At 47.5% G+C, this 16,153-nt stretch overlaps 1 protein-coding gene across 13 annotated transcripts in view; it reads left to right on the top strand.

Annotated features, from left to right (window-relative positions):
- The window catches only part of Ep400 (E1A binding protein p400), a 95,902-nt gene that overhangs the window by 70,069 nt on the left and 9,680 nt on the right, over positions 1–16,153 (top strand). For 8 of the 13 annotated variants that reach the window (XM_090320373.1, XM_090320380.1, XM_090320378.1 and 5 more), the window contains 17 exons: positions 961–1,104; positions 2,191–2,349; positions 2,541–2,624; positions 2,971–3,105; positions 3,702–3,746; positions 3,829–3,982; positions 4,691–4,932; positions 5,073–5,246; positions 6,537–6,584; positions 7,966–8,102; positions 8,228–8,284; positions 11,303–11,381; positions 11,488–11,754; positions 13,884–13,929; positions 14,027–14,136; positions 15,401–15,608; positions 15,699–15,937. In XM_090320373.1, the coding sequence (XP_090176499.1) occupies positions 961–1,104; positions 2,191–2,349; positions 2,541–2,624; positions 2,971–3,105; positions 3,702–3,746; positions 3,829–3,982; positions 4,691–4,932; positions 5,073–5,246; positions 6,537–6,584; positions 7,966–8,102; positions 8,228–8,284; positions 11,303–11,381; positions 11,488–11,754; positions 13,884–13,929; positions 14,027–14,136; positions 15,401–15,608; positions 15,699–15,937 (2,328 nt within the window). The remainder of the gene's footprint in view (positions 1–960; positions 1,105–2,190; positions 2,350–2,540; positions 2,625–2,970; positions 3,106–3,701; positions 3,747–3,828; positions 3,983–4,690; positions 4,933–5,072; positions 5,247–6,536; positions 6,585–7,965; positions 8,103–8,227; positions 8,285–11,302; positions 11,382–11,487; positions 11,755–13,883; positions 13,930–14,026; positions 14,137–15,400; positions 15,609–15,698; positions 15,938–16,153) is intronic. The other 5 variants (XM_090320385.1, XM_090320384.1, XM_090320381.1 and 2 more) reach the window with 2 other exon arrangements.

The following is a 16,153-nucleotide window of genomic DNA, read 5'->3' as shown; positions in this document are numbered from 1 at the left end:
ACCTTTTCTCATTCCTCCCTCACACCTCAGGGTGAGGAACAGAATTGTTCTCCCCTTTCCCTCACTTTTCCTATCCCTTTTCCTTTTTTTAAAGAAATGTATTTTTAAAATTTTTGTGTGTGAGACAGTATTGGGGTTTGAACATAGTCTCTATGCAAGTCTCAAGCTTTTAAGTATAAGATTACTTTTTTTGAGCTAGATGCCAGTGGCTTACACCTGTAATCCTCCCTCCTCAGGATGCTGAGATCTGAAGCTCAAGGGTCAGAGGTAGCCTGGGACTTTGAGACTTTTCTCCAGTTAATCACCAGAAAACTGGAAATGGTGCTGTGGCTCAAGTGGTAAGGGCTAGCCTCAGAGTTGAAGCCCCACCACTGATAATAATAGATTTCATTTTGGCCAGGGGCTAGTAGCTTATGCCTATAATCCTAGCTACTTAGGAGGATGAGATCTGGGGATCAGTTTGAAGCCAGCCATGGCAGGAAAGTCTAAGACTCTGGGGTTTGTTTTGTTTTGTTTTCATTTTTTTGCTAATCCTGGGACTTGAACTCAGGGCTTGGGCTCTATCCTTGAGCCTCTCTGTGCTCAAGGCTAGTAGTTTAGCCATATCACCACTTCTGGCCTTTTCTATTTATATGGTACTGAGGAATTAAACCTAGGGCTTCATTCACACTAGGCAAGTGGTAGAGTACTAAGCCACATTCTGAGTGCAGTGAGACTCTTACCTCCAATTAACCACCAGAAAACCACAAGTGGTGTAGTGGCTCCAAGTGGTAGAATGCTAGCCTTGAGCCAAGAAGCTCAGGGACAGCACCCAGGCCCTGCGTTCACACCATGGCGTGTGTGTGTGTGTGTGTGTGTGTGTGTGTGTGTGTGTGTGTGTGTGTGTGTGTGTGTGTGTGTGTGTGTATTGCAGCACATCTTTGTTTCTGGGGAATAATGTGCTATTTTTAAAATGTTCAGCGAACTATTCAGGAGCTGTTTGAGGTTTATTCTCCCATGGATGATGCTGGCTTTCCAGTAAGAGCTGAGGAGTTTGTGGTGCTTTCTCAGGAGCCTTCTGTGAGTGAAACCATCGCACCGAAGATTGCAAGGCCTTTCATAGAGGTGAGAATGAAGGCTCTTTTGATGAGGAACGTGCTATTTGGTCCTGATCATACATGCTTCCTCAGTGTGGCTTTCCCCTTACTTGCCAGGACTCCGAAGTATTCAGTTCTGACTCTTTGCTGATCTATAAACTCACCCAATTCATAGCCTGCCTCCCTTCTTCCCATCCGTGCAGTATGGTAAAGAGGTGTAAAGGAGCAGGCACCATTGGCTCAGACCTATAATCCTACCTACTCAAGGGGCTAAGATGTGAGAACTGTGGTTGGAAGCCAGCCCTGGCAAAATTTGCAAAACTCTTCCTGCCAGTTAACCACCAGGAGTAGATGTGCGGCTAAAGTGGTAGAATACTAGCCTTGAGCAGACAAGGTCAGACACAGCGCCAGGGTTGGTAACCACTCCCCCCTCAAAAAAAAAAAAAAAAAAGGAGGAGAAAGAAGAAATAGAGGATACAGGGAATACTGGAGATCTGCCTCCCTATTTTCATTAGTGCTTTTTATTTTTATTTTTTTCCACCAATCCTAGGTAAGCACTCTACCACTAAACCACATTCTCAGACCTGCAAGACTCTTTCTCTCCAATACATTACCAAAAAATAAAGTGGATCTGTGGCTCAGTGGAATCCTAGTCTTGAGTACAATCCACGCTGGCCTGGAACTTACTATGTAACCTAGGCTGGCCTGGAACTTGTGATCCAGGATATGCACTACTGTGCCCAGATTTTCTCTAAGGCCTTGGTGTGACACAAATGCACATAAGGATCTCCGTGTAGAGGCTAACTGTTGCTTACCAGGCAAGTGTTAACATTGACCTTATGAACCCCTTCATTTAGAAAGTATTATCTCAAGCCAGGAGTGTGGCCTAGCAGTAGAGTGCTTGTTTCCCTAGCATGCAGGAAGGCCCAGGTTCGATTCCTCAGTGCCACACACACAGAAAAGGCCTGGAAGTGGTGCTGTGGCTCAAGTGGTAGAGCACTAGCCTTGAGAAAGCTCAAGGACAGTGCTCATGCCTTGAGTTCAAGCCCCAGAACCGGAAAAAAAAAACAAACAGAAAAAGTATATCTCAGTAATCAATGCAAAATCCCCTTAGGCCCTCAAGAGCATTGAGAATCTGGAGGAGGATGTGCAGAGGTGTGCAGAGGAGGCGGTACCTGTTTCGAGCACTGGTGTCATGTTCTCAGACTCAGATGGTTCTCAGTGTGATGAGGAGCCATCACTGTTAGAGGAGCTGGCTGATTTTATGGAACAGGTTTGGAGCTTTTTTTCCTTCAAAGCTAATTTATTAAATTTGGAACTTTTTGTAAGATATTGCTTATTTATTTAACTATGAACAGTAACTTTTTGGATTCAAATATTGTTGAAAGGATTTTGTAAGAGGTTTTATGGATCTTTATTAACTTGCTCTTTACCATGTTCAAAACACATTTTTTTTTTTAATAGCTGACACCAATTGAAAAATATGCTCTGAATTACTTGGAATTGTTCCATGCAACCATCGAGCAAGAAAAAGAGAGAAATAGTGAGGTAAGAAAATCTATTTTTAATCACTTCAGTCTCAAAATTTTCATTGCTAACTTTGACTTGAAGTAAATGTGATTTCATTAAATTAAGCCATAAAACCAAAGCCTAGCAGTATGAGACTCACTTAGGAGGAGGACTTGGAACATTTGCCCAGACAGCTATGGTGTCCATTCTAACCTCAGTGTCTTGGTCCTGTATCAGAGACAGAGAGGAAGAAGTCGAGTCTGTGTAACAGAGAGACCTGTGAGACATTCTTTATGGCTGATGCCTGAGGAAGAGCCAGCCAGCAGAAGTTCAGACCCTCTGGTTCTGATCTGGAAAATGTCTTTCCTGATGCTCTTTCTACCAGGACATAGTGATGACATCCATGAGAGCCTGGGAGTCCCGCAATGCCCAGAGCCTGCAGCAGAGGGAGGTCCAGCTGCAGCAGGAGCAGGAAGAGGCCGAGCTCCTCACCTACACGCGGGAGGATGCCTACTGCATGGTACCGCTTGTGTCTACCTCTGTCCCAAGTGTTAATTCTCAGCTCACTTGGCTTGTCATTCGTATTCACACCTAGCTCACGTTCTGAAAGCAGTTTCTTTATAACTCACCTGCTGGTTGGGATCTTCACTTAGATGCTGGTCTTCTCAGTTACATTGCTAGTAGCAAGTAAAATTCATTTTAAAATCTCACAGACAGTTGGAGTTTTGCTCCCTCACTGAGATATTTTTTTTTTTTGGCTAGTTCTGGACCTTGAACTCAGGGCCCAAGCACTGTCCTTGGGCTTTCTTAAGGTTAGAACTCTACCACTTGAGCCATGGCACCCCTTCCCGCTTTTTCTGTGGATGTGGTACCAGGAATTGAACCTGGGTCTTTGTACATGCCAGGCAAGCACTCTACCACTAGGCCAAACTCTGGGCCCCTCACTGAGATCTGTTGAAAGTCAACCCTCAACACAAAACATGGGAAAAAAAGAATCTTACACTCATACTTATCAGACTCACCTAGAAGAGTTAGTACGTGTATAAATACATAACTTGTTACTTAGAGCATGAGACCAAGACATTCTGAGTTTTAAATTTGGCCATGTTTCCATAGGAATATGTCTATGAAGATGCTGATGGACAGACAGAAGTCATGCCGGTATGTAGCTCCTCGTCCTGTGCTCCTGAACTTCCAGGTTCATGCAGCTCTGCCACTCATGGGACTTTCTTTCTCTTTTCAGCTCTGGACCCCACCTACTCCTCCTCAGGATGACAATGACATCTACATTGACTCGGTTATGTGTCTCATGTATGAAACCACGCCCATCCCAGAAGCTAAGCTTCCCCCTGTGTATGTGAGGAAGGAGCGCAAACGGCACAAAACAGACCCCTCAGGTGTGTTACTGTGGGGTTTTATTTATTTGAAAAAATGTTAAGTTGTTGTTATAAAAGTGATGTGCAGGGCCGGGAGTTCGGCCTAGTGGTAGAGTGCTCATGAATGAAGACCCAGATTCGATTCCTTGGCATACCTAGAAAAAGCTGGAAGTGGTTCTGAAGCTCACGTGGTAGGACTCTAGCCTTGAGAAAGCCCAAGGACAGTGCTCGGGCCCTGATTTCAAGTCAAGGATTGGCCAAAAAAACCCCAAAAAGTGATGTATAGAGGGGTTATAGTTATAAGTCAGGTAAAGAGTACATTTCTTCTTGGGCAGTGTCACCCCTTCCCTGGCTTTTTGACTACAGTTTTATGAGTTGCTATGCTTAATGGAAGGTCCCAAGTTGCTATGGTTCTTCCTCTCTGTGGGGTGGAGAAGAGGAAGCCATACCCCATCAGTCCCCCTCTCATACCATATACATTTCCCCTGCTATTTCTAGTGAGGGGTTCATGGCTGTAGCTCTTGTTAATAGTAAACTTACAATCCCAGCAGCCAGGAGGATGGATCATCCTGTATTTCAGGCCAGCTATCTCAGGAAAAAGCAAAATAGTAAATTCAAAGTAATTAGTGGGTGCTTCCAAGGTGTGAGTGCCTTTTGGCTGCTCTCTTGTTTCCTCTTTTCTTCCCTGCTGGTGCAGGGTCTTATTTTTCTGAAGTCACCCCTGTTTAGCCACAGGGAGAAAGAAGAAGCAGCGGCATGGTGAGGCAGTTGTCCCACCACGATCCTTGTTCGATCGGGCAACCCCAGGCATGCTGAAGATCCGACGTGAAGGTAAAGAGCAGAAGAAGAACCTGCTGCTGAAGCAGCAGACACCCTTTGCTAAACCTCTGCCCACCTGCGTCAAGCCCTCTGGAGAGCCTGCCCAGGACAGTCCTGAGTGGCTCATTGGTGAGGACTGGGCCTTGCTGCAGGTAAGAAGCACTCATACCTTCTCTGGGAGAATCCAAGTGCTTGTTGAGTCGTGCTAATGTGCTTACCTTGTGGGGACTCTTGTTGACACAGAAGAAAGACTGACTTCTTAACTTGTTGGATCTAAAACCTTGTCCTACAGGCTGTAAAGCAGCTCCTTGAGCTGCCCTTGAACCTCACAATTGTTTCACCTGCTCACACACCTAACTGGGACCTTGTCAGTGATGTTGTCAACTCCTGCAGCCGAATCTACCGTTCTTCCAAGCAGTGCCGCAACCGTTATGAGAATGTCATCATTCCCAGAGAGGAAGGGAAGGTGAGCCTGGCCTCCTAGGTTTTCCTGGGAGGACGAAGGCCTGCGCAGTGCTCACAGCCTGTGATGCTGGCCCGTGTCCTGCTGGGCGTTCTCTGGGTAGCTTCTTTGTCCCTGAGGGCTATGGTGGGATCCGCAGCGTCATGCAGCGAGCCTCGGGTCTCCCTGTGCCTGGCATGCAGCCCTGGAGAGATGGATGTCGCACTCGTTAGGATCCCGGTAGATTGTTAGCAGCAGACCCAACCTGATACCAACAGCTGTGCTGCCGCTGCCACTTGCAAAACTGTATCACCCAAATTGTAGCTTTTCTTTTGGTTTTTATTTTTGGCAATATGGGGGATTGTGCTCCGTTTCTTGAGCATGCTAGGCAAACACACCCTACCAACCCCAGCTCAATTTTTTTTTTTTTAATTTTAAAGAGAGTTTTGGATGTCATAATGATTAGCTTACTTTTAAAGAAGAATCTTCTGATGACTTCTGCTGTTTGGTGCCAAATCGGTGGTTTGACAAGTCTGTTTGAGGGTTAACTATGAGTACTGCCAATGTTCGTTTACTTGTAGCTCAGCTGAACCATCGTGTCTTTCATTGAAGAAGCCGGCTGTGGTTTGCATCCTGGCCCAAATGAGTCAGCTCTGCTGCTCAGGACATGCAAGCCTTCAGTCGGCTTTTTCTCCACTCAGCTGAATTTGTCTCCTTCCATTTCTCCATCTGGCTTTCTTCACACACCTCCCTCCTCTTGCCACACAGCTGCTAGTCTCTCCTCAGCTCAAAGTCTGTAGGTTCTGTCGCACCAGCATTACAAATGTCATGCACACTTGGAGGGGGGGGGTCTTGCTCCACTTCCAGTAACAGGTGCCATGGCAAGTGTGCAAAGAACACTGCCTTTCTCCCTGCACCCTCTGAGTGTGCTCCCCACCCCTCCACCCGCAGTGTCCTGTCAGCACAGGGGCTACAGCCATCTCCGCAGAGGCAGACATCTAGTCCCCATGTTAAATTTGTGAGGATTGTGGGTTGGTATGCCTCCACGTGATGTTCACACCACAGCTCTGTGACCACGCCTTCAGTCATCTCAGTTCTCATTTCAGAAACACTTGTCTTAGAATAAAGCATTTGTTTGCTTTTTTGTTCAGAATAAAAAAGCAAGTTTTCCTCATGATACCATTTTGTGGTGCTCCACATTAAGACTCCCTGAAATCTCACATTCACTTTTTTATGTTTTGGAAGCATTGATAATAATAGCCGTTACCTTAATATGGAAAAAAAATAAAGCTAAAATTTTTTCTTCTCTTATAGCTGATTTGTGAAGCTAATCCAAAGAAAAAGGCACAAAATATTTATAAGGTATGAAGGAGATGTTCTGAATGAGTTGAAAAGCTTTGTTTAAGATCCTCTGGAAAGGAGCATAGAACGAAATTCAGAATGAGTTTGTATTTTAGTGATCACAGAATTCCGAAGCCTAAGATTTTATCAAGTGCCTTTTATTCCTGTACGTAGAGGATTGGCTTCTTCACCTAAGGGGACCATACCACAGCTCTCAGTCCTGTAGGGGACATCTTCCCAGTTGCTCACGCCCTGTTGAGGCCTTGAACCATGGTAGCTGGGCATGTGGTAGTAGCAGCTGTGGGTAGGACAGCCTGTACCTAGCCCGAGAGCCAGTCACCACCAAAGCTAACAGGTTCCTTCACAGAACACAGAGTCCTTCCTGCCTCTGGCTTGGGCCTTCTCCAGTGGTGTACCTAATGCACCTGACATTACTCTTCTTGCTCCTGCTTCCCTTTTGCCTGGTTCTGTTTTCATAGGCGAATGAATGCTCCATATAGTGAACAATGCTCAGAAAGTGGACGCTGTCACCTTGCACACTGGTTTTCTCCTCTGATTTTCCTTGACATTCCCTCTGAAGTTAAAGCAGTTCTGTAGCAAGAGACTACTTGTGTGTCCACATGTGTGTGCATGCATACATACAGCACACCTACACTGGGACTGTGTCACTGTGTTGACGTGCACTGTGTTGCTTGCACTCTGGCAGGGACTCCAGGTATGGATTGGTCAGAGTGTAGAGATACTGAGAAACAGAAAGAGCTCTGAGCTCTTCACCTACCTCCTTACTGACCTTTGTGACCTCCACAGATCTGATACCATGCTTCTCTCCATAGGTGAGGGAGTCACTTTTAAATGATATGGAATGCTAAGGTGGCTTTGGAGCGAGTATGCTCTCAAGTAGGCAGTAGTTGAACTAAGCCTTGTTTAGTTATGGGATTTATACAGGAGAGATTACCAGGCACAAATAAAGCCATTGTCCCCAGGAGGCATACTTAGATCAGTTCCTGAATGTCACCTTTCTACTGTGGGTAGAAAGAGGAGGGGCCTGTGGGGTTTGGCACTGCCCACTTCATGCCCCATGGGCTTTCTTACAGCTGCCCTCCTCCCCTTACCTGCTGTGTGACCCAAGTGCTTGGTGTAACCTTTCTCTCCTCAGCGGATGGAATAAGTTTCCCCTTGGGGTCACCGTGAGGCTCACCTGACAAAGGTTCCCACACATTAAGGGATATCATGCCAGCTGCCAGCAAAGGGCAGCCACAAGAAGAAGGGATGGGGCAGAAATGGGTAGAGCCATGTGGGGCTTAGCCGCAGGTTTCCAAGAGTCAATGAACGCTGTTTCCCAAACAGTCAGCTGTCAAGCCTATGGTCCAGTCTCCATGGGTTCCTGTCCATTTTGTTTCAGAGTAAGAACAACCGTCCACTCCGCACAAGCCAGATCTACGCTCAGGATGAGAATGCAACACACACCCAGCTATATACGAACCACTTTGACCTGATGAAGATGACTGCTGGCAAGAGGAGCCCTCCCATCAAACCTCTGTGCGTTCAGGCTCTTCTCCTTGGGATTGTAGTGGCTGTGAGGAAGGAGAGGCTGGGTGCTGAGGATTTGCCTTCCTTACCTGCTTCCTTTGTTTGTAATTGCTGTCTCCTTTTCTGTGCTGTAGGCTTGGCATGAACCCCTTTCAGAAGAACCCCAAGCACGCCTCAGTGTTGGCAGAAAGGTAATTCTGTGTGTGACGCATGTCTTTCTCTGTTGAAATGTGTCTGTCTTCATGTCCAGGAAAGTGCAATAAGTTCAGTGAACTCTTCCCATACCAATGGCAAGTATCTCCCAAGCCCAACCAGGAGTGGTGCGGCACCTGGGCCTGGGAGATTGAGGTCTCCTGCTGTCAAGATGGCCAGGCCAAACAACAGACATGTGGAAAAGTGTACTAGTCACTGGGTAGTGAAACCAGGGGAAGGGAAACAGAGCGCGCTGAGTTGTGGAATCTGAGTGCTAAGCATGTGGTTTGACCATATTGTGTACGCTGGCTCAGGCTCCGCCACTGCCATGGTCATGTTGGTCACCCCTGTTTAGTCACCCGTTTCCTTCTGGACTCTAGACCTCCTTTCCACAGAGCTGCAAGACCAGTCATTGTCAAGGTGAGGCCGCTCAGCATCTGCTGAGAGTCTGTAGTGGCTTCTTCCAGCCGCTCCTCCTGTACAACCAAGGCCCTGACTTTTGGCCTCACAGAACCCTGCCTCCAAAGGAGTGGCATCCTGCTGAAACTCGCAGGCCCTTTTCTCTTTGCAGTGCAGGTTGCCTTCTGAGGTGCCATGTGTTTTTCATTTGTTATCTGTACCACAGAGTACAGGGATCTAATGCCTCTAGAGGTTTGGATCAGACCATGTCAGGTGAAGTGGTGAGTGAGTCCATCATCAGGGTTCATGGACTGGTCACAGACTAAGGTAGTAGCATGACAGACACTAGTCTTTTCTCTTTTTACCTACTATGAAAGAGGAGCATGTGGTCCTCACAGAGGGAGCAGATAGAGACATGTCTGAGCACAAGGAGAAGCACGTACACACAAGGCAGACTGTGGGTTAGGGTAAAGGTCTGCAGGTACTCTGGGGGTCATTCAGGTACTTCTTTAGGAAAGGAGGGTGTGAACTAGACGGGAGACCTTCCCTGTGGACATAGCAAACCATGCGGCCAGGAATAGGAGCCAGAGGTGGGTTTGGCAGAAGTCCCACACAGATGGACTCACGCCTGCCATGTAGCAGGTGAAAAGCATGGTGTTTGGGGTACTTGTGAGAGAGGCGTGTTTTTATGTCGGTTGGAAGCACTTGTCCAGGCGGTGGTGGGGAAGCTGGAAACAGACTGTGATTTCATTGGTGACTGCGGGTATTTCCTGGGATCATTGGTGCATAGCCCTGTGCGGGGCAGCGCCTGCTAGTGGATGCTTGGAACTGCAGATAGCATTGCGTATTCGCTATGGGTGGGTGGGTGCCAGTCCGGGGGCTTGAACTTAGGGCCTGGATTCTGTCCCTGAAACTTCTTGTGCCCAAGGATAGCACTGTACCACTTTGAGCCACAGCTACACTTCCAACTTTTTGATGGCTAATTGGACATTAGAGTCTCACAGGGGGACCAGGAGCATGGCCTATTAGTAGAGTGCCTGCCTAGCATGCATGAAGCCCTGGGTTCAATTCCTCTGTATCATATACACAGAAAAGGCCAGAAGTAATACTGTGTCTCAAGTGGTAGAGTGCTGGCCTTAAGAAAGCTCAAGGACAGTGCCCAGCCCTGAGTTCATACCCCAGGACTGGCTGGGGGTAGGTTGGTTGTAGGGGGAGTTTCACAGACTTTCCTGCCCTGGTTGGCTTCAAACCATGATCCTCAGATCTCAGCCTCCTGAGAAGCTAGGGTTATAGGCGTGAGCCACCAATACTCAGCTGTTAGGCTTTTTCCTAAGTAAAAAAAATCTTAACACTTTCACTTAAATACTTCACAACATCTCTTTGACACAAACTAATTCCCAGCATCGTGACAAGTGGTACTTTGGGGCCATTATTAAACAAAATAAAAATTACTTGAACATAAGCCTATGATTCAGCAACAGTCAGCCTGGTGACAAGAGTCCAAGACTGAGTAACTGACAGGCAGGTGCCTATCGTGGGTAGACCCTGGACTAAGGGCAGTCCCTGTCCTGGGCTGGAAGGAGTGGGACAGTTATGATCCTATACTACCCGGTGTGTATTGTAAACCGGATACATTGCCAGGTTCCAGTGGCTCACGCCTATATTCCTAGCTACGTTAGGAACAGAGATCTAAGGATTTAGTTTGAAGCCAGCCCTGGCAGGAAATCATTGAGACTCTTACCTCCACTAAATTACCAGAAAAGCTAGAAGTGGAACTGCTGACTCAAGTGGTAAGAGCACTAGCCTTGAGCAAAAGAAGCTTAGGGACAGCTTCCCAGGCTTTGCGCTCAAGCCCCAGGACTGACAGAACAACCAAGTGAAACAAAACAAAAAGGAATAAATTGTTTTTGTTTTTTGTTGGTTTTGCTTTTGTTGTTTTTCTTTGGTTTTGGTCAGTCATGGGGCTTGAACTCTGGGCCTAGGCGCTGTCCCTGTTCTCTTCAGCTCAAGTCTTCCTCCCTACCCACAGTGCCACTTGCAGTTTTCTAGTGATTGATTGGAGATAAGTCTCAGGGATTTTAGTGCCTGGGCTGGCTTTGAAGCACGATCCTTAGATCTCAGCCTCTTAAGCAGCTAGGATTACAGGCGTGATCCACTGCACCTGGTTTAATTTGGAGGGGGGGAGGGAAGGCCAATCCTGAAGCTTTAACTCCGGGCCTGAGCACTGCCCTTTGGCTTTCCATAAGGCCAGAGCTTTACTACGTGAGCCACAGGCTTAAATTATTTTTATAACAATTAATTTTATAGGGACCAGGAGTTTGGTCTAGTGGTAGAGTGCTTGCCTAGCATGCATGAAGACCTGGGTTTGATTCCTTGGTACCACATACATAGAAAAAGCTGGAAGTGGTGCTGTGTCTCAAGGGGTTCAGAAAGCCCAAGGACAGTGCACAGGCCCTGAGTTCAAGTCAGGAATTGGCAAACAGAAACAATTGCTTTATAATGAAATTATAGTTCTGGAATTTTCCATGTCACACTTTAGTTCCTTGGTTGATACAGGTAACTGAAACTGTAGATGAGGGGACTCTACTATATTTTTAACTTTTGCATTCATCTTTCAGTGGAATCAACTATGACAAGCCCCTGCCTCCCATTCAGGTTGCATCTCTCCGTGCAGAGCGAATTGCAAAAGAAAAAAAGGTGTGTGGTGGTGGGCTGTGCTCTCAGGACTGTGTTGCAGTCATACAGTCTTGTCCAGGCTGGTCCCCCTCCTCTAACGGCATCTCTTTTCCCTTGACCCTTCTAGGCTTTGGCAGATCAGCAGAAAGCACAACAGCCAGCTGTGGCACAACCACCCCCCCAACAACAGCCACAGCCACAGCCTCCACCACCTCCACAGCAGCCGCCACCGCCTCCTCTACCCCAGCCACAGGCAGCAGCCAGCCAGCCCCCAGCAGGGCCACCTGCTGTCCAGACCCAGGCCCAGGCCCCAGCCCAAGCCCAGCCACAGCCTGTACAGGCCCCACCAAAGGGGCAGCCTACAATAACAACCGTGGGCAGCGCTGCAGTGCTGGTGAGAGCTCCTGTTCCTTGACATGGTCTGCAGATCACCCTCTTTGAGGAGACAGGGAAGCAGGTGCTTTCACCTGGCTCTGATACCCTCCTGCAAGGCTTAGAGTCATATCACCTTGTGAGTTGGGAGAAGTAGGCTGCTCTTGAAGTGCAGGGATTGCAGCTTGGAAGAACCTCGATCCTGTAGAACCATGAGGGAAGTGAGCCCATCCCCTTCATTCTGTGTGGATGCCTCGAGAAGGAGTTCTGTGCCAGTGTGTAAACGGGGCTAAAGCCAGCCATCTTCCCTTTGAGGACCTGCCACCCCTTCCCAGGGAGTCGCACACGTGGGGCCTAATCACATAGCCAAGCCGTGAAGTGCACAGATAAGCATGAGGAACAAAAAGGACAAGCTGTAAAACCTATCACTGTGACATCAGTACCCTAGTGTGTTCCTCTACTATGTCCTGGAGTGTTCCTTTACTGCATGTCACATGTGGTAAGCTAGCTTGTCATACAGACAGAAATCACACATGAATATCATACTTTCAGAGAACAGGTTCAATACCAAATTGAGGAAGCACTTTGGGTTTGGCCAGGTGTGGGGAAAAAGGAAACATAGAGTTACTCCCTGCCTTTTTTTTTTTCCTTAAAGTATATCTGACTATGATGGGGAAAAAAGTAGCATATGTTAGTTGTGCAAGGTGGTTTCATAGTGATGTCTCCAAACACAGGTTCAGTTTAGCCTGTGGGACTCACCCCTATCACCTTACTTTACTTCAGCCACATTCACTGTCATTTACTCTCTTCCCCGCCTGTTGATTCTCCCCACTCCTCCAAGAATAACCTGTATTACTTTCTTGTCATTCTTTTTTCAGTGTATATTAACTGTACCAAAGGGTTCATCATGGCATTTCAGATGAATGTGTGTTATAAGCAGATAGCCCTCTATTTTTTCTCTCCACGCATCTGTTACCCTGTCGATCAATACTTTTCATTGGGATTCCTTATGCCGTCTTCAAAAGTCACCCTTCATCATTTTTTTTCCTCTTTTTCCTCTCCCTCATAAAGAATCCCATAGTTAGGGTCACGTTCTCTGTGTGTGTGTCTACGTGTATTTGGGATAACAGGCATATGTATGTCCTTTAAGTCTAGCTACCACAAATGAGCAAGAACATGCAACATTGGCTATTTGAGCTTGCCTTATTTTCATGAAAATGACATGATCTTACTTTTCTTGGTGTCTATGGAATATTTTTTTTTTTTGCCAGTCCTGGGCTTGAGGTCAGGGCCTGAGCACTGTCCTTGGACTTTCTCAAGGCTAGAGCTCTACCACTTGAGCCTCAGTACCACTTCCAGCTTTTTTGTATGTATGTGGTACCAAGGAATCGAACCCAAGTCTTCGCGCATGCTAGGCAAGCACTTAAACCACTAGGCCAAACTCCCGGCCCTCTATGGAATATTTTTAATGTAGTTGGGCAACATTTTTTTTTTCCAGTCAGTCATAGGGCTTGGACTCTGAACCTGGGTGCTATCCCTGAGCTCTTCAGTTCAAGGCTACCACCCTGCCCCTTGAGTCACAGTGCTACTTCCAGTTTTTTAGTGGTTAATTGGAGATGGGAGTGTCGCGGACTTTAGTCCCTGGCTTTGAACCATGATCCTTAGATCTCATCCTCCTGAGTAGCTAGGATTAACAGAGCCACCGCACCTGGCCTTTGGACAACATTCTTTGTTCATTTAAATGACACATTTTCTAAAGACTGTCTTTGTGCAAAGACCACTGCATTGAACAGGATAGAATTCAGAGTTTATATTCCATGTAAGAGCACTAGAGAGTAGACCGAAATCATTTTAAGTGCTCCAGAAAGGGCTCAAGTTGGATGGTGCCTTGTTGGTTAGGAAGAGCCTTTGAGACTTGAGTTGAGACCTGAGCCACAGGAAAGAGGCACAGAGCCCTGTGTGGTCAGGCCAGGTGACAAAAGACAGCATGCCCAGGAAACGGGATGCAGAGGCAAGGCTGGAAGAAGCCCTGGATGGTTGTGTAATTGCTTGTGAATTTGGCTCTAGCTCTTGATAAAATGGATCGCTTTGGAGGGCTTGTGCCAGGGAAAGTTTGTTTGGCCTGAAATTCACGTTTTCTTGTTTAACTAGGCCGGAACCATTAAAACATCAGTTACTGGGACGAGCATACCAGCAGGTGAGAAGAGTACAGTATTCAAGTGGGAGCAGTTGTTGGTTTTGGTTTTGGTTTAGGGGAGGTGTTCCTCTTGTTTCACAAACGACTTCCTCTGCAGGCACCGTGAGTGGAAATGTGATTGTTAACACCATAGCAGGTGTGCCGGCTGCCGCCTTCCAGTCCATTAACAAGCGCCTCGCTTCACCTGTGGCCCCTGGAGCCTTGGCTGTGAGTTGACCTGTGTGTCCCCACTTCCTTTGTATCCTGAGGTAGTGAGCTGCTTTTTGAGTATTCCATTGGTAAGGAGAGTACTGATAGGACTGGGTGCATGGCCTACCATGCACAAAGCCCTGGGTTCCTTGGCACTACCTACACAGAAAAGGCTGGAAGTGGTGCCTTGAGAAAGCTCAAGGACAGTGCCCAGGCCCTGAGTTCATGCCCCGAGACTGGCCCCCCCAAAAAAAGAAATGTACTGATGCTATGCTATTTCGTTTTGTAAAAGAAGTAGCTGATAATCCTGCAGTTCCAGCTCTCTCTGTTATTAGAGGATAGTCAGACCGTAATTGAAAGGAAAGAAGAATGAATGAAGCCCCGTTTGCCTCAAGAGTAGATTTCAGCATGGAGGACAGAGGACTCAGATCCACCCGAGTTTTGGCTAGATGGCTTGGCTAGGTGGGCCTGACTTCCCTAAGGCTTGCCCAAGGTCCCTTAGGCCAGAGTGACATCCACCTGTGGGTTTAAGGCCAGCCTGGGCTGCATTTTTTTTTTTTTTTTTTTTGGCCAGTCCTGGGGCTTGGACCCAGAGCCTGACCCTTGTCTTTGGGAATGCTTTGAACCTGGGCCTTGGTGCATGCTAGGCAAGCACTCTGCCTCCTGGCCACGCTCCTGGCCCAAAAGAACTTTCTTTTTCTTTTTTTTTTTTTTTTTTTTTTTTTTTTTAGTCCACTTGGTCCACGGACCATTGTGCTCCTGGGTCTCAAGTGGTCTGTGAGTGAGGAGAAATGGACACATGGGTGGAACTTATTTGTGTCTGTGGTTGATACGGTCACTGTGTGAGAGCATTGTTCTGTAGCTAAGGGCAGTTGGCTTTTCAATTTCTGTGGAATATATGCTGTTAGTATTATGTGAAAAAAACAGCTCCAAACAGGGCGCAGTGGCTCACACCTGTAATCCTAGCTATTACTCAGGAGGCTGAGATCTGAGGATCGCTGTTCAAAGCCAGCCTGGGCACAGGAAGGTCCCCGAGACTCATCTCCAATTAACCACCAGAAAACTGAAAGTGGTGCTGTGGCTCAAGGGGTAGAGAGCTAGCCTTGAGCTGAAGAGCTCAGGGACAGCTGCGAGGAACAGAGTTCAAGCCCCATGACTGACCTGAGTGGGGAGGGGAAACAGGCTCCAGAACATACATTCTGGAGCCTGAAACGTTTTTCTCTCCTACAAATGGAGTGCCGCATGAAGTAACTTGATACATTTCTGTGATTGCCTTTCCTAGACATCTGGAGCCCCCGCTCCTGCCCCAGTTGTCCATACCCAGCAACGAGCAGTCGGCTCCCCTGCCACTGCAACCACTGACCTGGTGTCCATGGCAACAACCCAAGGTGTTCGAGCAGTCACTTCTGTGACAGCCTCAGCTGTAGTCACTACCAACCTGACACCAGTACAGACTCCAACTCGGTCTTTAGTGACCCAGGTGTCCCAAGGTAAGGGGACTTGGTGTTCGTTTGTGTTGGATCCACTGTTTTCCCAGAAGGATCGAGGATGGGCAAGTCTAACGAACAAACCTTTTACAGCCACAGGAGTTCAGCTTCCTGGAAAAACCATCACCCCTGCCCACTTCCAGCTTCTCAGGCAGCAGCAGCAACAGCAGCAGCAACAGCAGCAACAACAGCAGCAGCAACAGCAGCAGCAACAGCAACAGCAGCAGCAGCAGCAGCAGCAACAGCAACAGACCTCCCAAGTGCAGGTTCCACAGATCCAGGGCCAGGCTCAGTCTCCTGCACAAATTAAAGCCGTGGGCAAGCTGGCTCCGGTAAGTGCTTGTGGCCTGTCTGTAAGGCGGTGCCTCGTTACATGGTGTAATTCAGAGTGTTTTTGTTTGGTTATGGGGCTTGAGCTCTTGGCCTGGGCACTGTCCCTGACCTCTTCAGCTCAAGGCTAGTGGCTTCTCACAGTTTTCTGGTGGTTAATAGGAGATGCGTCTTAACAGACTTTTGTGCCTAGATTGGCTTTGAATCCTGATCTTCAG

The sequence above is a fragment of the Megascapheus bottae genome, chromosome 28 (genome assembly GCF_031878675.1).
Source record: "Megascapheus bottae isolate mThoBot1 chromosome 28, mThoBot2.hap1, whole genome shotgun sequence".
NCBI classification, from domain to species: Eukaryota; Metazoa; Chordata; class Mammalia; order Rodentia; family Geomyidae; genus Megascapheus; species Megascapheus bottae.
Note: the sequence above shows the minus strand (reverse complement) of the source record. Positions and strands in the feature narration are given on the sequence as shown.